The sequence below is a fragment of the Drosophila miranda genome, chromosome 5 (assembly GCF_003369915.1).
Source record: "Drosophila miranda strain MSH22 chromosome 5, D.miranda_PacBio2.1, whole genome shotgun sequence".
In the NCBI taxonomy this organism is placed as follows: domain Eukaryota; kingdom Metazoa; phylum Arthropoda; class Insecta; order Diptera; family Drosophilidae; genus Drosophila; species Drosophila miranda.
Genome location: NC_046678.1, coordinates 1,590,818 through 1,615,607, shown reverse-complemented (window position 1 = coordinate 1,615,607; position 24,790 = coordinate 1,590,818). Strand labels below are relative to the sequence as shown.

At 38.4% G+C, this 24,790-nt stretch overlaps 2 protein-coding genes across 3 annotated transcripts; both read left to right on the top strand.

Moving 5' to 3' along the window:
* The first annotated feature begins 4,986 nt into the window (after positions 1-4,986).
* On the top strand, positions 4,987-13,877 carry LOC108164455. The gene is made up of 5 exons (XM_017300174.2): positions 4,987-5,177; positions 6,821-7,775; positions 9,733-10,043; positions 10,123-10,734; positions 11,896-13,877. Exons 2-5 carry the CDS (start codon positions 6,982-6,984, stop codon positions 12,216-12,218), a joined length of 2,040 nt encoding a protein of 679 aa, XP_017155663.1. The 5' UTR covers positions 4,987-5,177; positions 6,821-6,981; the 3' UTR covers positions 12,219-13,877.
* A 5,510-nt stretch (positions 13,878-19,387) lies between these two features.
* LOC108164516 (43 kDa receptor-associated protein of the synapse homolog) lies at positions 19,388-24,768 on the top strand. 2 transcript variants are annotated; one of them, XM_017300303.2, is made up of 10 exons: positions 19,388-19,715; positions 19,821-19,894; positions 19,954-20,036; positions 20,116-20,285; positions 20,377-20,561; positions 21,165-21,639; positions 21,701-21,799; positions 22,293-22,484; positions 22,552-22,751; positions 23,980-24,768. In XM_017300303.2, exons 2-10 carry the CDS (start codon positions 19,857-19,859, stop codon positions 24,380-24,382), a joined length of 1,845 nt encoding a protein of 614 aa, XP_017155792.1. In that variant the 5' UTR covers positions 19,388-19,715; positions 19,821-19,856; the 3' UTR covers positions 24,383-24,768. The 2 variants fall into 2 exon arrangements, with proteins under 2 accessions (XP_017155792.1, XP_017155791.1); XM_017300302.2 differs by having other exon boundaries at positions 19,776-19,894.
* Positions 24,769-24,790: the final 22 nt, after the last annotated feature.

The following is a 24,790-nucleotide window of genomic DNA, read 5'->3' as shown; positions in this document are numbered from 1 at the left end:
GATTTTTAACGTGGAATTACATTTTTGACCGTTTGCAGCAATATTGTTAACTATTTCTGTTGCTCCAAATGATGTCATTGCTTGTCTTCGTGCTGTTATTTCTTGCATGGTTCTAGACTTGATCGTTTGACGACTCAAATTGGCCCCTCTGCATCTTATTGGCATTGCTCAAAATATATTAAATTCTCGAGTTTCAATGTTTGTTATTGAACTTCTCCGAAATGGCTCGACCGCTTTTCTTGAAATTTTATGTTCTCTCGATTATAAGTTTTTTTTATACCCGATACTCAAAATCAGTATTGGGGTATATTAGATTTGTGGTAAAAGTGGATGTGTGTAACGTCCAAAGGGAATCGTTTCCGATCCCATAAAGTATATATATTCTGATCAGCATCAATAGCCAAGTCGATTGAGCCCTGTCTGTCTGTCCGTCCGTCCGTCTGTCCGTCCCTATTAGCGCCTAGTGCTCAAAGACTATTAGAGCTAGAGCAACGATGTTTTGGATCCAGACTTCTGTGATATGTCACTGCTACAAATATATTTCAAAACTTCGCCCCGCCCACTTCCGCCCACACAAACGGTGAAAATCTGTGGCATCCACAAATTCAAAGATACGAGAATCGTAGAGGATGATTATACATACATATGTTCTAGAGTGTAAAATCTGAACGAGATCGTATAATTATTATAGCCAGAATCAAGAAAACAATTTTATTCTTTCTCGCTCTGTCTCTCTCTAACACACAGGTTTCATGGTCGGTTTTGCCAATTGCAAAATGTAAGTTCAAGGGAACGTTGTGAGTTGCTGCGGACACCGCAACTCTACATTTATACCCGATACTCAGTCAGTATGGCTCTCCTCCGGCAGACGCTGCTAATATTAAACGACACGACAAAGAGTGCGTGCGAGAGAGACAGAAAATCAGTCTGAGCGTGACGTCGGGCGCTGCGTAGCCACTGCAAATTGATTTGTTCCTTTTGGCTATAAAAATTATCCGATCTGATCCAGATTCAGCAATCTGATAGATATGGTCATTATCTATGATTGTGCGTTTTTAGTTTTCTCGAATCTGCAATATTGTGGATGCAACAGATTTTTGTCCTTTGTGTGGGCGGAAGGAGGTGGGGCGAAATTTTGAGATATACTTTTTATAGTGAGATCTAACAGGAGTGCGGATACCAAATTTGGTTACTCTAGCCTTAATAGTCTCTGAGATTTGTGAATGCCCCAGATTTTCGTCCTTTGCGGGGGCGGAAGGGGGTGTGGCGAAATTTGGACATGAAACGGTCAAGGTCCTATATCACAGGAGTGTGGATACCAAATTTGGTTGCTCTGGCTCTTATAGGTTCTGAGATCCTTGAACTCATATTTTGCAATTGGCAAAACCGACCATGAAACCTGTGTGTTAGAGAGAGACAGAGCGAGAAAGAATGAAATTGTTTTCTTGATTCTGGCTATAATAATTATACGATCTCGTTCAGATTTTACATTCTAGAACATATAGTCATCCTCTACGATTCTGCGTTTTTGGTTTTATCGTATCTTTAAAAATGTGGACGCCACAGATTTTCGTCCTTTGTGGGGGCGGAAGTGGGCGGTGCGAAGTTTTGAAATATACTTGTAGCAGTGACATATCACAGAAGTCTGGATCCAAAACATCGTTGCTCTAGCTCTAATAGTCTTTGAACACTAGGCGCTAATAGGGACGGACAGACGGACGGACGGACAGACGGACAGACAGACATGGCTCAATCGACTCGGCTATTGATGCTGATCAAGAATATATATACTTTATGGGGTCGGAAACGATTCCTTCTGGACGTTACACACATCCACTTTTACCACAAATCTAATATACCCCAATACTCATTTTGAGTATCGGGTATAATTACGATATATTCTTTAATTCGTGACATCCAAATTGCAAGTGTGGCTTTCCTGCCCTTTACATTGCCGCTCCGATCGCTGAGCGCAGCTTCGCTCGGCTGACGTCGGTAGGCAGACGCAAAGCGGAGATAGCGAAGAGCGAGCTGGCAGAGAGCGTTTAGCAGGGCAAGCACGCGCAAAGCTTTAACAAACAAATGAGTGACATAGACATACATATGTAAGTAACAAACAAAATAAGTGGCTGAGGGCCAAGAATTAGGTGCTATTTGGCAAGCAGCTAATCGGCTGGGTTCTGCTCCGAACACTGTGCTTGTCTAAATTTTGCTGTGTGTGCAAAACAGGGTAAATGCTTAATACCGAAAATTAAGCTCGAATACAGAATTAATATAATTCTTTAGTTTTTTCTATCATAGAAACGGGACAAGACATAAAACTAAACATCGATGTTTCGCCACCTCTACTGTCATCGGTAAAATTTTTTGTACTCTTTTGCTCTTAAAGTAGTTCTAGATTACCATAATTATTTGGCATTATTGCAGCTGACACCACAAATGTCATGTTTGGTGAGCATAACAGCATAGTGTCCAACATTAAAAATGCAAATGATTCGGTTCTTTTTGCAAAGTGTGTTTGCCACTCAGTAGCTCTCGCTTCAAGTTATGCTTGTAAAATGCTACCAAGAAGTCTAGAGCAAACGATTAAGAATACATTCAATTACTTTTCTAAGAGCTCGAAGCGGCACAGAAAATTTAAGGCATCTCAAAAATTTCTAAATTCTCCGGAGCATCAAATACTCAATCATTATGAAATTCGCTGGTTGTCTCTGCATTCTTGTATGATTGAGCAGTGGGATGCACTTGTTCTTTTTATACCCGATACTCAAAATGAGTATTGGGGTATAATAGATTTGTGGTAAAAGTGGATGTGTGTAACGTCCAGAAGGAATCGTTTCCGACCCCATAAAGTATAAATATTCTTGATCAGCATCAATAGCCGAGTCGATTGAGCCATGTCTGTCTGTCCGTCTGTCCGTCCGTCCGTCCGTCCGTCCGTCTGTCCGTCCCTATTAGCGCCTAGTGCTCAAAGACTAGACTATAAGAGCTAGAGCAACGATGTTTTGGATCCAGACTTCTGTGATATGTCACTGCTACAAGAATATTTCAAAACTTCGCCCCGCCCACTTCCGCCCCCACAAAAGACGAAAATCTGTGGCATCCACAATTTTAAAGATACGAGAAAACCAAAAACGCAGAATCGTAGAGAATGATCATATCTTTTAGACTGCTGAATCTGAATTGGATCGTATTATTATTATATCCAGCATCAAGAAAACAATTTAATTTGTTCTCGCCCTGTCTCTCTCTAACACACACGTAGCATAGCCGGCTTTGCTTAGAGTAAAACATTAGGGCCTAGATCTCAGAGACTATAAAAGCTAGAGCAACCGAATTTGGTATCCACACTCCTAATATATTGGACCGAGACAAGTTTGTTTCAAAATTTCGACACACTCCCGCCCCCGCAAAGGACGAAAATCTGGGGCATCCACAAATCTCAAAGACTATTAACGCTAGATTAACCAAATTTAGTATCCGCACTCCTTTTAGATCTCACTATAAAACGTATATTTCAAAATTTAGCCCCACCTCCTTCCGCCCACACAAAGGACAAAAAACCGTTGCATCCACAATATTGCAGATTCGAGAAAACTAAAAACGCAGAATCATAGATAACGACCATATCTATCATATTGCTGAATCTGGATCAGATCAGATAGTTTTTATCTATTTGCAGTGGCTACGCAGCGCCCGACGTCATGCTCTGACTGATTTCCTGTCTCTCTCGCACGCACTCTTTGTCGTGTCGTTTAATCTTAGCGGCGTCTGCCGGAGGAGAGCCATACTGACTAAGTATCGGGTATAAATGAAGAGTTGCGGTGTCCGCAGCAACTCACAAGGTTCCCCCTCGTTTTTGAGTACGAATTGGCCATAGAAAAAAATTTATCTGCAGAATACACTATATTTCTACTTTCTAGACTATATTTTGCCTATAATAAATAGATTTAATATCATTTTTCAGTCTAGCAAAGCTGTAACACACATAATATATAAAAATATGTCTGAAACTTATAAGTTAATATTTAGCTGTAATTTGAAAGACTTATATATAAGGAATACTGACTTAAATTTACTAGATCTAAGCAGCAATGTTAATTTCGTAGAATTCAAAAAAATGAATTTGGACATTAATGTAAGCCTCGAAGTGTCAAAATTAGAAAGAAATGAAAAATATGCATTTTTCCAAAGAGCACAGTCATTTTTGATCGAGTTGAGTATACAATTAAAGAAAAGGTTGCCTTTTAACGAGAAGGTTTTTAAACTTCTCTCATTCCTAAACCTTGAAGATATCGTCAATGGCCAATTTGCATGACCTGTATAAAAGATTTCCTCAACTTATTAAAGATCCGCAGAGAATCGATAGTGAATTTGTCCTCTTAAAAAAGTATGAGGTTCTTTAGTTTATTAAAAACACACAAAAGTCCTGGCCATTTCTGGCCATTTTCTCCGAAGTGAACTTAATAAAAACAAATACAAGAAATAGATTTAAGAATATAAATGTTTCAAATCTTTTATATGTGAGACAAGGTCTAAGGAAGAACAACGGTTGCGAGAATTTTGAACCGAACCCTGAAATGCTGTTAAAAAATCCCAGCGACATCGTTAGTGACATAGTGATGTTCGTGATTAGTATATTATTAAGACTTTATTATTATTAATAAGTCTTAAGACTTAAGATTATTAAATGAAATGAATGAAACAATTATTTCGAATAGGCCAATCAAGTAGGAAATAGATTCACCAATCGTATAAAATTTCGTGGGCATGGCTAGATGTTCTATATAGCTAGTAATATTCGACGGAATATCAAAATCGAGGAATATGTAAAATATAACTTGAATTTGTCACTATATTTACGGTATATTTTGAAAATGAGGCGGTATGTTTCGGTATATTTCTGAGGGTCGGACGGTATATTTTATCGATAAATCCGCGGTCACACTGCTTAAAGTAAAGTAAAGTAAAGTAAATTTTTTTTACTCTTTTGCTCTTAAAGTAGTTCTAGATTACCATAATTATATGTATTTTTAGATAAACACGTTTATTGAAAAAACTAAAAGAACTAAAATGATTCGAATGCAAATACAGCACTTTTGCACGTTCTGAAAGCAAGCAAATGGAAAAAAGTGATTCGATTCGTTTGGAAAATGTGTACATAAAAACCTGTGTGTGTGCGTGTTTGTTTGTGTTTCCCCATTTTTATGAGTATATATGAATGCTCGAAAAAGTTTTCTTGTTACAAGATAAACATTGTAAATGAAAATTGAGTCAAAAGTTTAACATAACATAGCAAAGATTATACCTAGAAGTTTGGGGGGTGGGGGGGACTTCGGTGTAAGTGTGTATGTATACGCCGTGTATGTATACAGAAAACGTCTCATTTGGTGTATACATACATATGCATACAGTACGTCAAGAAACTCTTTACACACTGAAAATAAATTAAATTTTTTGACTTTGGATAAGAAAATAACCGAATAAGATAACCGAAACATCATTCCGACTGTAAAGTTTGGAAAACTTTCGGTTATGATTTGGGGGTGCATCTATAGCCGAGGAGTGGGAAATATTGCATTTATAGAGAACACAATGGATGCCAAACAGTACCTCCAAATTTTAAAAACCAATCTAAAAAGCAGTGCGTAGAAATTATGGCTCATTACGGACAATAAAGCCAAATTCAAGTTTTATCAAGACAATGATCCCAAACATAAAGAGTCCAATGTAAGAGCTTTGCTGCTTTACAACTGTGGAAAAGTTATTGATACAACACCCCAGAGTCCCGATCTTAACCCCATTGAAAATTTGTGGGCCTACTTGAAGAAGAAAGTGGGAAAAAGACTTTCTTGACAGTGTCAAAAATGAGTAATCATTGTTTTTGTTATTTTTTAAGTAACCTATTTATAGTTTTGTTATTCTTTTTTCACAAACTACTTTATAATTAATCCCTGAATGGTAATGAATTAAAAAATTCTATAAATTTGAATCAAAAGCCATTATTTTCTTATCCAAAGTCAAAAAATTAAATTTATTTTCAGTGTGTAAAGAGTTTCTTGAAATACTGTACATAAGCAGGCACGGATATGCTTGCCGTCAAGAAGTTTTTATAAACGAAAGACGACAGGAGTCCGAGGGCCAGCGCTAGGCCGTACAATGAATTTGATTTCAACTTAAAAGTCATTTTAGTCCTGAAAAGTCCTAGTCGAAGCAGAAACAGTTACACGTTACTTGCACTACGATACTACCAGATATTCTATGCTACTAATAAGCAATTAAAAACCGTCGGACCAGTGTCCAGTGTTAATTTGAGATGAGTCGATTTTGCTTAAAATTTATTGCCGCACGGCACTCAATCCACGGTCTCTCCCAGGCTCAGCGAAAATCCAGAAAAATTGTGACTGCTTTTGGGGCAATAGGAAAATATTTATTTTATGCATTTGCACACAATATTTGTTCAAACTAGTACACATGCATGTGTGGTGGAAGTGTCAGTACCTGGGGTTAAGTTAATAGTGGCAAAACGGATGTGAAAGTGAATGTGGTGCTAAAGATGAGTTGTGTGATCCTATACGGGAGAATGTCTTGCTTTCAAGTCTTACACCGTATCACCTTTTACTCAAATGCGCCTTATGCTAGCACGATCATTGGAATTCTTATGATTTTGACACCCGTGAACTCATCAACGTTCCGTGTACTGACACTTGGCACTGTTGCAATTGGTGTCCAATTGTAGTTGCGGGGCTACCGCAATACACTATCTTATTAATCTTGACGTACCAAAAACCCTTCACATTAACTCTTATCTTGGTTACAGATGGAGCAAGATACATTTCGGCATGTGCCGACGCAGCCATTAGATTAATCTCAGAGAAAGAAACCATTGAGACGTTTGCAATTTACTTACACACTAAATATATACTAAATATATAGATCAGTTAAGCAGTCTATTCACATCGAACAAAGAGTACTAACAGAATGCAAGATCGGGCAAAAAAGTTGCGTGCGACTTTCTCCTGGAACCAGTCACAGACCCAGATCCAGATCCAGACCCAGACCCAGCCATTGGTAGAAGCCGAAGTAAGCAATGCCAGGCAATCATCCGTGTCATGCTGCAATAAGCCCCAGCTAAGTCGCAACAAACTTCAGAGCTGTTTGGCTTTGAAAAAGGAACTGGATGAGCCACAGAAACACCAGGAAGCGAGAGGCAGAGATCTAGCTTCCCCCAATTGCAAAAGGTGTCCACAGGAGCAGCGGGTACAGCTATTTACTGGTTATCCATTGAACATTAAGCTATACATGCAAACTACTACCACAAGAATGCTAAGTGATCGAAGTCGAAACCAGGCAACTACCACAACGACCACCATTAACCAACCAGCTATGCATCGAAAGTCGAAGAGCAAAAGCAAGAGCATTGCTAACAGAACATTTATGCCGTTCCAGTCCAAAAAATCATTGGAACAGCAGCAATCGGCTGCAGCGGATACAGCAGTTAGCGAAGGAGTAGAAATCGAATCGGATGCGAGAACATCAACAGAAATAGGTGCGAATAGGACGTTAAAGCAACATCAACATCCCAATATCAAGAACAAAAACCGCTCCTCATCCTCATCGCTAGTGCGATGCAAAATGTTAATTCCTTTGCCTACATTAGGCGCTACATCGTTCGTCACTTTGCTCACGCTAATCTGCATAGAAACCGTTTTGCTTTCGACCATGTCAAGCTGCGCAAAAACCTTCTACATGCATTGGAACACATCGAACAGCATGTAAGTTTAATGTAACCCTAAATTAGAACGATCTACAGTTAAATATTCAGAAATCTTGAGCTTTTGCTTCACCCGGATAAAAAAAAACTTAACAGAAATATAAAACATAGTTTGGATTATCTTTGCAAAGAAAAAAGTTTCATATGATATGGTATAGATAAATGTAGACTACATAAGTATGTATGTACATCATTTCGTTAGATGGCTTTAAAACTAGTTATGAGACCAGTTAGCATGGGTGCGTTCTTCTATAAGTTACGTTACAAACTTCAGAGCCAATATCCTGTAGTCCAATTTTGTAATGCATTTGTTGGATCCATTGGGTATGTAGTGCATTGTAGTTCATTGCAATGATTAAACTCGCTTTAATGATTTGCCATGTTATACACATGATATGTAGACAGAAAGATATCCCACAGAAATGTTCCCTCTTCTTACGCAAAAGGTGAGGCGGAGAGGTGATTGCGTTGTTGGGGTGTGCATCTGGTCTTGTTGTTGCTAGTCCTACTGGGATTTTGGGTGGGTGGCTACGTATTCAAATATGTGCAAATAAAAATATATACCGTGCGCCCAGCAAGAGCATGTAACCCTAGTTGCAAGTCGATGCGTGATGGTGTGTCGCTAAAGAAGGCCTGTAAAATATGCGTACTTCATCATTAGGGGTGATTTTTAATTTACAAAGCGCTTAAAAAAAACAAAGGAGAGTAACGTGGAATGGCACAACGAAACCAAGGAAACGACGAGGAGGTTGTAGTCATGCGTGCGTGCGTGCGTAGAGGGGTCCAAGAATGGGATAGGAATGGGGTTTGCAGACATTCGTCCCAATCGTCTTTGTGCCTTCAGCGATTTCTATATTCCTGGACGATTTTGTTTCTTTTCAAGCATGTACCTATTTACATAAGTATATACATATATATCGTCATATGCAAAATCGTCCAGGAATATAGAAATCGCCGAGGGAACAAAAATGATTGGGACAACTCGTAAGGTGAGTAAATCTGTGGATTTGTAATGCGTTAATGTACGACTTCTTTCTCGAAGTATCTTAAAAAGATCAAAGAACTGCAAAGCAGATGACCCCTTCGATATTCGATATATTGAGTGGTTAGAAAATTTGTTGATCTTAATATTTTTCTCTATCGAAAAAGTTGCAACATGTCCAGTTGTAGATGACCAGTTTCCGAACAAACAGGTGACGACCTGTTAATATGAAATGGTTCGTTGGGAAAACTTTTGTGGCTTTTGTCTTGCTTTAAAACACCCATACCGTCGATAACTGCTTTGTTTCGGGAAAAAATTTATACACCTGTCGACACGAGCCTCTTTTTTTTATCGATAAGGTCAAAAGAGCAGTAGGCCCGAAACTTAAATGTTTTGCACGTATATTTGAAATGTCGAATGAATATTTCCCAAGTTATTAAACGTAAAAGTAATTTTTCTGTCTTTTTCTGGAACATCTGACGTGTCGCGACCTAATTCAAAAAAAATTAATATAACATGAAGTATTTGTGTAAGACTTTCTAATTTGATAAAAATTATTTCATTTACTGATGCTTTGCGCAAGCACTTCTGAACGATATTAATATTATTGGCTGTTATATCTTATTACCGGTTAAACGTCAGGAGGCTTCATTAAAAGATGCAGAAATAGAACGGGAAATGGTTTTCTGAATTCTGGGTAGATATTGCGGTAACTCTCTAAGATGCTGTGTTTTCGATTTAGTCGTATGCGTAGTCACTCAGGGTTGTAATGCTGTTATACAATATTATTTTAAACTTATGAACATACATATATTTAAACAATATTGGACATACATCAATCTAATCAATACAGTGTCATTCTTTAAATGCCTGCTTAATTCTTAGGGACTGAATATTTTGGGAAAGTTGATTCCATATGTGAATTGAATTTACAAAGAATTTGTGTGCATTAATTTCTTATTAATTTATCCCGCAGATTTCGAATAGATAACACCGATCACATAATTGATGTCAACAAAGGCAACTTGGCCTTCGAATTTGACCAGGTGCACATAATATGTCCAGTGTACGAGCCAGGGACATTTGAAAACGAAACGGAGAAATATATAATATACAATGTGTCTAAAGTGGAGTACGAAACATGTCGCATAACAAATGCAGATCCGCGAGTAATAGCTATATGTGATAAACCTCAGAAATTAATGTTTTTTACAATAACTTTCCGGCCATTTACACCGCAGCCAGGTGGCTTGGAGTTCCTACCTGGAAATGATTATTACTTCATTTGTGAGTTCGTTTATATAAAATGGATTGGAATATGCTTTTGGTAATCAAAACCGTTTAATGTTTTTGTTCTCAAATGCAGCAACTTCATCGAAAGACGACTTGTATCGACGCATTGGGGGTCGTTGCTCTACAAACAATATGAAAGTCGTATTTAAAGTGTGTTGTGCCACCGAAGAAAGGAATAAGACCACACAAACCACCACATCCGTGGCTGTGGCAGGCGCAGATCCAGGGGGTGGCAACAGTGTCAATATCGCTGCCCATGATGACAGTCACGGACATGTTCACGGCCACAATACTGGTCCCGGAAACACTATTGGAATAAGCGGTGTCAACGGAGGCCTCTCGGGCGGATCACCCTCAGTGGGAATAGCCACAAATCCAAACAATGGCAACATGAATGGCTTGGGCACCTCGATCAATACGAACATCGATCAGTTCAACCGTATACCTATTCAACCGAACATTATGGGCAACAATGTTGGCTCTAGCGGCGTTGGTGGTGGAATTATCTTATCTCCTGGTCATGGTCATGGTAGCATAAACATGCTTCCACCTGGCCGCGGTGGGGTAAATATAGCATACCCGGGACACCACCACATTCAAACTGGCATTCGGATAAACAACGTGCCAACGCAGCACAGTTATCCATCGCACAAGGGTAATGTCAACGGCAACTCTAATGGCAATGGTAAGGATACATTAATTAAACAGTCCTCCGATGATCATTACAAAACAAAAAATGTTGGTGGTGGCAACGGTAACAGCGGAGCCATTTCATTGAACATTGCACGTGATAGTAATGTTTTTTACTTACCACCAGTCGTTGACACAAATCAAAGTAGCGTAGTGCAGAGCACCATGAATTTGGGCGAACGGACACTTACATCATTTGCTATTGATAACAGACCATTGTTCAATCCAGAATACACAAATCGAATCAAAATTGAGAACACCACAGACAGTCAAATTTTTACTCATAATAACTTTACCAATCACACAGCAATAAATGATAATCAGAATACGAACAGTAAGTAAAGCATTCATTTTACAAGAATTCATTTTACACTCCCCCTCTTCCTGTGAACTCAGCAAACTTCTATGTATACAAAATGATACTTTTCAAAAGAATCTCATATTTATGTACGTTTACTTTATGAGGCCCGAATCTCCTCCTTCTGACTGATAACTATGTACATTTAAACTAATTTTATATACTCTATAACGGGAGTAAATATTTGTAAATTCTAATTAAGTACAGAGGCGAAGCTTTTTATACCCTATTAGATTCGTCTTTTCTTTGTCACAAAAATTGTCCATCATTCTCATCTTGGTCAATTTTGTCTGATCTTCAAAGAAACGCATCCAACAAATTCGATGGAAATAAATTAGTTTTGTTAAACATATTAATATCTCAGATTGAAGGTTTCACTTTATACTGCCGGAGTTTTGATACCGATAGTTTACATTGAATCAGGCAAAAAGTCGACGCAGAACGAATATACTAAGGACAGAGGCATCTCTATAACGACATGGCAGTTCAATCGATGCGAAATTCTGTATAACAGGAATTTGACGGATAACCCAATTTATAAAAAGGATTGTATCAGATTATACATTATTTCGAACTATTGTCTGGAGGCAGAGGTGCTTGAATTCTATTGAGTATAAATGCCAATGTCAGAATATTCAATATTTGATTAAGCGATCTACACATAGACATACAAATTCACACCCTACGGCCAATGTCAACTTCTTGAATAAGTAATTGATCATTTATGAGAGATATTTATGTTAATTTATATGACTGAATATAAGTTTCATTAGATTAATACTAATCTTTGTTTTGTAGATGATCACCACCATTACGACAAGCATCCCAACGAGGTTGTAAAGAATGAGGAGCTTACATACAACAGTGGCTCGGCGATTACAGCTAAAAATTACTTCAACGTTTGGATCTGGCTATGCTCCTGGCTGCCATTGCCTTCCTCTTTAGCCGTTTGCATGTCTGCCCATTGGATAAATTCATCTTTAGTCAGCATTTTCGCGATCCTTGCAATGCACCAAGTAATTCGGATCGCATTGCCCACCCAGCGTTGCCGCCCAGAAAATAAGGCATTCAGTCCCTCCAGCAAGAGCTGCCGAGTTACCAACACGAAAAGCAATCGGTGAATTTGTTGAGCCACCAGTAGACCCGTTCCGCTCTGAATTATTTATTTATATCGTAAAGGTCACTTACACTCATTTTCCATTCGTCTTAATAAGCGAAAATATGAAAATATTAAATTTGAATGCTATATGTGTGACTTCGCAGGGGTGAAATTGTATTTATTGATTTTCTAATCTAATTGTAATTGAGTCGAATCACAGTGATTCGAAAATATACGAAAATAGAACAGAAAGAAAGGAGAAAGGTGAAATAGAATTCATAAGTAAACAAATTAAATATTTCAATCGTATTAAAAATTAGATGTAGTAATCTAGATTTAAATGTAATCCACTTAAGTAAATGAAGGATGTCGGCAGCAATTGAGATTAAGCGCAGAACAATGGGCCAGGTATACATAGCACTAGCTACACAGCTAACTGCATATATACACCATCACGTGCCTAGCCACTAGCCACTATGTCTACACTATCGATCCTTATCGATATTGTGCCCTTTTCTGTTTGTAAAATCGCATTATGGCGTAAGTTCACGTAAATCACCGAATCATCCAACTCTACGGCAATGTAAAAAGACACAAAGCTCGGCCAAACAGACGATAAAAACAATTGGCAGTTAATAAGTATGGCTGAAAATGTGGCGGTTATCATTCCCGAATTGCGTGGCTCATCCAGGCAAGATGTAATGTAAGGCGGTGGAGGTGAGGTGCCAATTACGAATTTGTTACTAAAGAGAGTTAAATGCCTTGGGAATGGCTTGGAAATTGAATTTACCTAAACGCTCTGAATCCCATATACATTTACATTCACCAAACCACACGCATACACACATTTACTCCTCGTGCAAGAACCTGCACGATGGGCATTTCGACTGAAATTATAACAATATTTATTAGATTACGTTTATATAGACGACGTGTAGAAAATTAGCGACTAAGGTATCCAAAGGCAACTCAGCTTAATGCTAATGCATTAGCAGATGATGTCCGCGTATATAATGATAAAGGATAAATGAAACAACTCATGTATATGTATGCATGTTTCCTTTGCATTTATGTATATTAACATTCGTGTTAAGTATTTTGAATATGGTAAAGGTGAAATTCAAAGAACTCAACTGTAAGTTTTAAGTTCTTTTTAAGTTTTGTTTTTATTTGATGTTTACTTTTTAATTTCATATTTTTATTTTGTAAATGAACCAAGCAGTATAGTGAAGTGTTTCTTCAAATTAAAGAAAGTATGTGTGTATATACATATAGTATATATACTTATTTATATACAAAAGAAATGTTTAGGTGAAACGTTATAGACATTGTATATTGAATAAAACAAAAACAAAAAAAAAACATCAAGGAACGAACAAAAATATCGTATAAAATAAAAAATATATTGATGCATCGTGTGCTCCATTTGTGTGAAAGTGACGAGATTTAAAATTAACATTACATGAACATTGAAGAGTATAAGAATTCGATAAGTTCTCACATAGAATAGTGTGTATTATTTATAAACACACACACACACACACACACAAACACACAACTCTGTTCTTGCCACAGCGAATAGACACAAATTATAATCGATGACCGACAAAATAACAGACGGTGAATAATCTAAGAACTCATCTGAGATGGCTGCAAATATAGATCAAAATTAACGCGTTAATTATGCATTTTGTATAAACTCTATAGTTTTATTTAAACAATTTTTTAATCCACAATCCACAAACTTAGTCGCGAATAAGTGCACATGCTTTTTTTACGAAACCCAAACAAACAAAAAAAAACCCAACAAGCTTTAGTTCTTATTTCTCTTTCGTACTCTGGGCGAATTTTATTCTTGTACTGCCACAGCTAACCTGACCACTAAACCGAATTTATACCATCCAACGGAAATAACCGAAATCTAGATTCAGTCCCAGATTCCGCCACAGAGCGAACGTACATACCCTAATGCACCATTCACTTAAGAAAACATACATACAAAAACATTCATACATTCATAAAGATACATACAATAGAACGATAGTTTACCACATCATAACAAACCTGATTCCGAATAATATTACAAAATCGTTAGGATAACACATACTACTACATCCAATACACATTACAACATACATGCATACATAAATCGGGGAGAGTAAGCGGCATACAACATAAAGCTGATCCCTGGCTTATCGGGAAAGCAGTCAGAAAAACAGACAAAGTGGGAGCCTAAGAGGACGACAGGCTGTGCCTCCTTAATGCCCCTTGCTCTGATTTCATTCTTGGACAGGTATCATTTGTTTCACACGCACACTTGCGGTCACACAATGCATGTTGTACATAATTAGTACAACCCGACACCGTTCACAGATCAGTAATATTCGAAAACTTTGTTAAATTGCACATCACATAGTAATTTTGATTTGGAATATACATAAACAATGTACGATGCACAAATAACACATAACAAAACATCACATTGCAAACCACATACATACAATGCAGGCCGATCCGATCAATCAATATGAAATTAATTTAATTCAATTGACATGTATGCACCCTTGTATGCACATGTATTTGTATGTTGGTGAGAATGAGGAGTATATTGTAGTTTGTAATGGTAGCGCAGCATATTAATATCTACTTATACCATATAAGGGGTAAAATAAGCAAATGCATAAGACAAAAACTATGTATGAGCAGGAATGAAAAGAGAACCGATCAAGTAACAGAGGAGAAATTTCATGCGATAATGATAAAATGTAATAATGATGAAAATAAAAATAATTTGCATTTACATTCAGTTTAAAACTATACATTTATTCTAGTAAACGGCGTGTGTTGCGAGCTAGAGACTGCCCTTAGTCCATGATCTAGTAGATCGAGGTCGTCGACACCAGCTTGAATAACTTAACGGTAATGTTTATGGCGGTGGGGCGTACGTACTGGATCAGCGACATACCGACTACAACCTGAAATCAACCAATATATAAAACGATTATGTGGCGTGGCTGATTATTTTTATATCCGATACTCAAAATGAGTATTGGGGTATATTAGATTTGTGGTAAAAGTGGATGTGTGTAACGTCCAGAAGGAATCGTTTCCGACCCCATAAAGTATATATATTCTTGATCAGCATCAATAGCCGAGTCGATTGAGCCATGTCTGTCTGTCCGTCTGTCTGTCCGTCCGTCCGTCTGTCCGTCCCCTTCAGCGCCTAGTGCTCAAAGACTATAAGAGCTAGAGCAACGATGTTTTGGATACAGACTTCTGTGATATGTCACTCCTACAAGAAAATTTCAAAACTTTGCCCCGCCCACTTCCGTCCACACAAAGGGCGAAAAAATGTGGCATTTACTATTTCGACGATACGAGAAAACTAAAAACGCAGAATCGTAGAAGATGACTATATCTTCTAGAGGGCAAAATCTGAACCAGATCGTATAACTATTATAGCCAGAATCAAGAAAACAATTTCATTCTTTCCCGCTCTGTTTCTCTCTAACACACAGGTTTCATGGTCGGTTTTGCCAATTGTAAAATATGAGTTCAAGGATCTCAGAACCCATAAGAGCTAGAGCAACAAAATTTGGTATCCACACTCCTGTGATATCGGACCTTGACCGTTTTGTGTCAAAATTTCGCCACACCCCCTTCCGCCTCCGCAAAGGACGAAAATCTGGGGCATCCACAAATCTCAGAGACTATTAACGCTAGAGTAACCAAATTCAGTATCCGCACTCCTGTTAGATCTCACTATAAGACGTATATCTCAAAATTTCGCCCCACCTCCTTCCGCCCACACAAAGGACGAAAATCCGTTTCATCCACAATATTGCAGATTCGAGAAAACTAAAAACGCAGAATCATAGATAACGACCATATCTATCAGATTGCTGAATCTGGATCAGATCAGTTAATTTTTATAGCCAAAAGGAACAAATTAATTTGCAGTGGCTACGCAGCGCCCGACGTCACGCTCAGACGGATTTTCTGTCTCTCTCGCACGCACTCTTTGTCGTGTCGTTTAATATTAGCGGCGTCTGCCGGAGTAGAGCCATACTGACTAAGTATCGGGTATAAATGTAGAGTTGCGGTGTCCGCAGCAACTCACAACGTTCCCCCTCGTTTATTATTATGTTGCGACTGTGCCTGCGGCGCACAGCTTTGGTGGCAGGCAGCTACGAGTAAATAAAAAGTTAGCCTAAGGTCACTGGACGTCGAAAATCCCACAACAGGCTTCCCGAATGTAACAATGCAATCTTGAAGAAAAAATCTTAGTTACTTTTGTTTGAGAGTGCACCTTTCTAGTTTTGCAAAATGTCAATACAAGTGGTACGTATCAGAAACGTCAGGAAGCTTCTCGCTCCAACGTAAAATTCCTTTGTGTAAGAATGATTCCTACTTTTCTATCTTTTCCGTATATTCCACCGTCCGCTATAAAAGCTGTTGTTTACTCGCTATCAGATAAAGAACATACGATATTTCTTAGTAAGCGTCCCTAAAACCTTGACCTATCTCTGTCTCAAGTCATCTGTGCTTTGTATCGGAACCGACCATAGTGTTGTTAGCCCGAACCCTTTCGCTCATATCTGAAGACAGACTGGACCGTTCTGTATGAAAGCCACCAAGATTTTCGACAATTTACTGGACAAACTACGTCGATACCAAGGTCGAACGTCATTTTGCTTCACGTTCTTAGACTAGTTAAGCCAGTGTTTGCGCCACTGGCGAACCCACAAATGTGTGTTCTATTAGAGAAAACTTTTCAACATATGTATATATACTTGTACATACATATGAAAGATTAAAGTAACAAGCTATTAATTATAGTATATCATACAACATCATCCCTATTTGCCCGTTTTGGGCTCTTTTTGTTTGAACTACAGAATCTACTTTAAAAATTAACTTTATTTTAACTGATATTCGAAAAAAGTTTAAAGTCAGTGTCATCAACTTAGAATAAATGCAAAAAATAAATATACATTTTTTTTTGAATAATGCAAACTAACCAAATTTACCCTATTGCTCATTGAAGCTTCATTTAATCTGATCAGTCAATCTTCCACACGGTGTCTGATATGGATTTGTATGGTTATGTTTATACAAATTTAGAATCCAATTCTGTTAACAACAAGCAATTACAAATTTTAAAGTTAGAATAGTTCATTAACTCTAAAAAACATTTATGTAGCCGGGGACGGGGAATTTTAGTAGGACAGCCAACGAGAGAAAAGACGAGAAAAACATGGAGGGGAACCCCGACTGCTAGTTATAATACTAATTTTTGCACTCCGTTTATCCTCTTTCCCCCTGATGACTTATTTGATTTTAATTTTAGAATATTTTATATATTTATATATTTCGTTTCCACTTTTCAGCTCGCTCCAACGAGGAAGAGTGTGTGTGTGAGAGAGAGAGAGAAATATAGAGAGAGTAAGCGCATGGAAGCCACTGATAATTGATTTGTTCATTCTGGCTATAATAATAATCCGATTTGATCCAGACTCGGCATTCTTATAGATATGCTAATTTTTCATGGCACAATTTTAAAATACACTTGTTTTAGTATGATATCACAGGGGTGTCTCTTCACAATAATTTTGATTGCTCTTATAATCTCTGCGAAGTATGCGACAAACAAGAGGGCGGACCGGCAGAAATATGTAGGTATATCGGATTCGGCTATAAAGAATATATGTAATTATATTTTGTATGGGGTCGAAAACTTGTCCTTCTAGGTGTTACACACATCTACACAAAACTAATATATCCCTGTACCAAACCATAATTCATTACATAATTTTGGAGCCAGAAGTCGATCAGAAAATGTAGTTTTGATGCCATGAACAAAATTGGGATTTTTATACCCGATACTCAAAATGAGTATTGGAGTATATTAGATTTGTGGTAAAAGTGGATGTGTGTAACGTCCAGAAGGAATCGTTTCCGACCCCATAAAGTATATATATTCTTGACCAGCATCAATAGCCGAGTCGATTGAGCCCTGTCTGTCTGTTCGTCTGTCCGTCCATCCGTCCGTCCGTCCGTCTGTCCGTCCCCATCAGAGCCTAGTGCTCAAAGACTATAAGAGCTAGAGCAACGACATTTTATATCCGTACTTCTGTGATATGTCACTATTACGAGAATGTTTCAAAACTTTGCTCCGCCTACTTCCGCCCCCACAAAAGGCGGAAATCTGTGCCATCCACCAATTCAAAGATACGAGAAAACTGAAAACGCAGAATCGTAGAGGATGGCTATATCTTCGAGAGTGCAAATTTGAACCAGATCGTATAATTATTATAGCCAGAATCAAGAAAACAATTTCATTCTTTCTCGCTCTGTCTCTCTCTAACACACAGGTTTCATGGTCGGTTTTGCCAATTGTAAAATATGAGTTCAAGGATCTCAGAACCCATAAGAGCTAGAGCAACAAAATTTGGTATCCACACTCCTGTGATATCGGACCTTGACCGTTTTGTGTCAAAATTTCGCCACACCCCCTTCCGCCCCCGCAAAGGATGAAAATCTGGGGCATCCACAAATCTCAGAGACTATTAACGCTAGAGTAACCAAATTTAGTATCCGCACTCCTGTTAGATCTCACTATAAAAAGTATATCTCAAAATTTCGCCCCACCTCCTTCCGCCCACACAAAAGACAAAAATCTGTTGCATCCACAATATTGCAGATTCGAGAAAACTAAAAACGCACAATCATAGATAATGACCATATCATATTGCTGAATCTGGATCAGATCGGATCATTTTTATAGCCAAAAGGAACAAATCTATTTGCATCTATCTATCTACGCAGCGCCCGACGTCACGCTCAGACTGATTTTCTGTCTCTCTTGCACGCACTCTTTGTCGTGTCGTTTAATATTAGACTCCGCAGCAACTCACAACGTTCCCCCTCGTTATTAGTGTGATTATAATAAATTGGGACATTAAGAATAATTAAAGTACTGTTGGAGCCAATTTATGAAGCAGCCTATTATATTAACTAAAGGGTATTGCATAGTTAGACAGGCCCTAGTTGTATTTCGGAGAAACACTTGCTGAGAGTGCAGCTGAGCGAAACTAGTTCCGTTCTTGACCCATTCGCAACCTGAACGACAATATATTTGTATGGACCGCGCAGCCTCAAAGCAAAGAGAGAAAACCACCACCCAAGTTCTGCTTTTGTCAGTCTCGATTTTCACTACCGTCTACGTAGATAGGCTCAAAATTAAATCAAAGCAAGTAAAAACAAGTTAAATGTACAAAAGTTTTTAAAAACATGTTAGAAAACAGATGAACAAAAATTTGCAAATTACATACATTTTGCATGTAATGTAAGAAGTATTAGTGTTACGTTACTATAATAGACGTGCAGGGCAGGAAGCTTACATACATATGCACGTACGAATGCAGGATTGCAGGTGTGTAGTGTACGGGAAGCTCGTGCAAGGTCACTCAAATTGAAGCTGTGCAACGCTCTAATAGGTCAAGTGTGACGTGTTTAGGTATGTACATACAATTCTAAATCGCTCATCTTGATGTAAGGCGTGTACTTTATCTTTAAGTTATATCTTGCCAAAGATTTGACACAATTGGGGTACTCTTTAAAGGGCTATCACAATTACGAAATAATTAAAAAGCTTGTCATGTCATGGGAGAGCATTGCGTCCAAGGATCTGCTTAGGTATATTCAACAAATATTGCTTAAATATGTATGTTGGAGCTAATTCGGTTTAATTTTAGCATTCCTCAAAGCCAAAATCTATCTGCAACTCACTTACTAGCGTCACCTGATGGATCGCGATACTTGTTAGGAAACTCAAATGGTTTGTCCTTAAAATTTTTTACATAAATTAAATATATAAATATGCACACATACCTGGACATGATGATATTTGATTGCAGATTTATGTCAGTTAGATGAGAGCTATTCGAGAGTTGCGGGCTATGGCTCAAGCCCTGATCCAGGTTCGCGTTCTCTCTGGACTGGCCAAGGATTATTACGTTCTGGTTCTGTAATCAGCTGTTTTTTGGCTTGCCAACGAAGCCTTCGACAGTACATTGCAAAACGAAAGGTGAATATTTCCCTATCGTACGTTTACAACACACGATATAGGAACGTATTAATACAATATATGGCAATTCACTGATTGGATTTGTTCACAGATTGAGCGCGGTCTTCGGCTTTATGAGCAAAACAATCAAACAGCTGCAGTCCGCACCTGGCGTAGTGCATTAAAAGGCACGTGTCGTCGCGAGGACTGCTTCCAGCTATTGGGTTATTTGTATCAGGCACATATGGATTGGGGAAAGTTTCGTGAAGCTATTGAGTTCGGTCATCAACAGCTTGGGTGAGTAAAATGGCCTACCTCTTCCGAATGTGCTATAAAATGAAAATGGCTATAGTATTCAGTTGTTGCTTTTTGCTCAGAAATTTTTTAACTGTGCTTTAAAATGTCAGCATAAAATGCAGAAGGAAGATTTCTTAAGAAACAAATGTAAAATGTTTACACAATGACTATGACAGGTATATACATATATACATATGTATTTATGTACATTATAATAATCAATACATCGTAATAATCAAGAAGAAGAAAAGAAAATTGGAATGATATTATTTAGTATACATTTATTACCAAATATTACTAGTAATCACAAACTTAGTCCTAAATTTCGACTTCCAAGCATTCAAGCGCGTACATGTACCACAATAAAGATGCAAATTAAGGCTTTCAAGAAATTAATTTTTAATGCTCAAGCATACATAACTCACCAAGAAATATGAATTAGAATTACAGGACTCCGTATATAGCTGACATATAGCATTCATCTTAAAGCTAGTCTTCAACTCTTGCTTGTATTGATTTTACCACATTTTCATGTTGTTGTAATAGTCTGGCCAAAAGTCATTCATAGTCTTATCAAGTTTAACCTGTCATTTTATTTTTTAGCATATCAGAGGAACTCGACTCTCCAAACATGCGTGCAGAGACGTATCTAAACCTCAGTCGAGCACATGCTAGTCTAGGTGGTCTAGAGCGAGCTTTGAGTTACGCTCGTCACTCGCTCTATAACGAGTGCGGAACAAAATGCCGCAGTGGACTGGTCCATTTGACAGTGGCACGAGTTTACCTTGAAATGGGCGGATTTTCTAGAGCATTGGAGGGCCTGCAGGGGGCTCATAAGATAGCTATAGCCATTGGCGATCCTTCGCTGGAGTTGCAAGTATACGTGGCACTCTCCGAACTTTTCGGCCGACTACAGGATAATGATAAAAGTGCCACCTACGCATCCAAAGCTTACGATTTGTCGCGATCCCTACAACTGGGGGACCTGAATTCCTGTCATCATAGAGCCGCTTTGCTGCGCATGGCAGCCTCCTTGCGAAAGCAGGGCGAGCTGGGGGATGCGCAGGACTACTGTAAGGTAACTGAAGGTTTTTCTAACAATTTAGTCGACAAGTTTTGATAAATATAATTTTTTTTAGGAGGCAACTAAACTGTCACTTATTTCCGGAGATCAGGCCACATACACAAGAAGTGTCCGTGTTATGGGGGATATATACCGAAAGAAAATGGATATTGATGTTTGTACAAAAAATGTGCATGGCCTATATGCAACTCAATTTTCACCTCTGTCTTTTGTACTTTTTTATTTTGGAGATTATCGCGAACTATCGAAAATGTAGCTTCACACACAAATATTCAACCATAATTCATATTATTAATAATTTTGTATAATTTAAAAAATACAAGTATTAGGTTAACGCATATGTAAAATGCATAGAGTTCATGCACATCGAAATCTAAGAGCAGCTCAAGTTTATTTGCTTGTATCAACTTAAAGCCAAAAAATCTTTAGTAGTCATCAGATTCGATTCAAATTTACGAATAGTAAAACCATTTGTACATTTTCCGCTCGGAAAGCTCAGAAACAATAACAACCTGATTTTTTATATATATGTACATTCCTACGAGTATACGTTAAGTATCATTAAAATTACTTATTAAGAAAACTCTTATACATATTTAACTTATTCCTTCTTTTTTATATTGACCGATCGAAAAATCTTACATCAGCGGGCGTTCCGACAATATGAGCAAGCAATGGGAACATCAGCAAGTTTAGGGGATCGCATGGCTCAAATGGAGGCGATGGACGGGGCTGCCCGGTGCCTGGAAACTTTACGTCTTCAGAACAAGATATGCAACTGCAGGCCTTTGGAATTTAACACACGTCTACTTGAAGTTGCCAGCTCTATTGGTGCCAAAGTGATTATCAATATTACATCCAGAAAGTTTTAATAATATTTATGCGTATATTATATCTGTATTACAGCTTCTGGTGCGCAAGATTCGTTGTCGACTAGCTTTAATATACCGCGCGTTGGGCGACGAGGATCAATATAACACTCACTTCCGCCTGGCAAATCAGACAGATGCTGCATTAGGCCTAAATTGTGGTGCTTGTGGGGAAATATTCGGCTTACAGCCGGGCAATTTAGAAGCCCTACCCTGTGCACACATTCTCCATGCGAGGTAGGTAAAAGGTTGATCGCTAAAATAAATTGAAAGCTATATACAGCTAAAGAATATAACCAACGAGGGGGAACGTTGTGAGTTGCTGCGGACACCGCAACTCTACAGTTATACCCGATACTAAGTCAGTATGGCTCTCCTCCGGCAGACGCCGCTAATATTAAACGACACGACAAAGAGTGCGTGCGAGAGAGACAGAAAATCAGTCTAAGCGTGACGTCGGGCGCTGCGTAGTCACTGCAAATAGATTTGTTCCTTTTGGCTATAAAAATGATCCGATCTGATCCAGATTCAGCAATCTGATAGATATGGTCATTATCTATGATTGTGCGTTTTTAGTTTTCTCGAATCTGCAATATTGTGGATGCAACAGATTTTTGTCCTTTGTGTGGGCGGAAGGAGGTGGGGCGAAATTTTGAGATATACTTTTTATAGTGAGATCTAACAGGAGTGCGGATACTAAATTTGGTTACTCTAGCGTTAAAAGTCTCTGAGATTTGTGGATGCCCCAGATTTTCGTCCTTTGCGGAGGCGGAAGGGGGTGTGGCGAAATTTGGACACAAAACGGTCAAGGTCCGATATCACAGAAGTGTGGATACCAAATTTTGTTGCTCTAGCTCTTATGGGTTCTGAGATCCTTGAACTCATATTTTACAATTGGCAAAACCGACCATGAAACCTGTGTGTTAGAGAGAGACAGAGCGAGAAAGAATGAAATTGGTTTCTTGATTCTGGCTATAATAATTATACGATCTGGTTCAGATTTTGCACTCTAAAAGATATAGTCATCTTCTACGATTCTGCGTTTTTAGTTTTCTCGTATCGTCGAAATTGTAAATGCCACAGATTTTGGCCCTTTGTGGGGGCGGAAGTGTCCGGGGCAAAGTTTTGAAATATTCTTGTAGCAGTGACATATCATAAAAGTTTGGATCCAAAACATCGTTGCTCTAGCTCTTATAGTCTTTGAGCACTAGGCGCTGAAGGGGACGGACAGACGGACAGACGGACGGACGGACAGACAGACAGGGCTCAATCGACTCGGCTATTGATGCTGATCAAGAATATATATACTTTATGGGGTCGGAAACGATTCCTTCTGGACGTTACACACATCCCCTTTTACCACAAATCTAATATACCCTAATACTCATTTTGAGTATCGGGTATAAAAACGACCCCTTTTAAAATTGAAGTATGTACTTGGTAATTATATTTGCACTTATTCCAGATGCGCACACGAAATAATGCGACGGCGAGACAAAAACGGACCAGCACGATCATGTCCGGCCTGCAACAAGTTGTTGAACTCTCGCTTGCATCTTTGCGGTGGTGGGCCTGTAGCGGGTGAGAATGAAAGCACTGATGGAGGCAGCGCCATTACGGTCACATTGAATGCTAATGCTCTTTCTGTCGATGGGCTCTTGGCGATGAAATCCGAAGCTCTGTCAGCACAGTCGCGTTCAGTTAATGAGTCTTCTGTATTTTGCAATATCAACAAAACGATGCCAGCTATTCAGAATACGACGCTGTTGTCCCCGAAGGCTTTGTATCACAGCAATCTCTCACTGGCGTCCTTGCGCGCATCCAGCTTGACCATCGATAGCGAAAGAAATGCCACATCGTCTGTCTAATTGACCCCCTTGCATATTTAAGAAGAGGTGGAAAATCAGCTCTTGCAAACGGCAGTGGTACGAGTATTTAAAATACAATATAGCACTGGAGAGAGGGGACTCTAATTAATAGCATCGTAATTTGATTGCTTGAAGACGTAGATAGCCAAATAATATATGTATGTTCTCAGAAAGCTGCATTCTAAATGCATAAAAAAGTTAACAGAAAATGCACTTTCCAATCTATGTATGTATGCTTCTCGCAAGCACGTAAGATAGCAACTGATGGGCATTTAATCATACAGCTTAAGCTTAAATTATTACTAAATTAACAACTACTTAGAGTACCTTAACAACCATCAAATAAACAAATCAGGCAGGTGCATTGTTCAAGTTTTAAAATTATATATGATATGTACGATATTTATT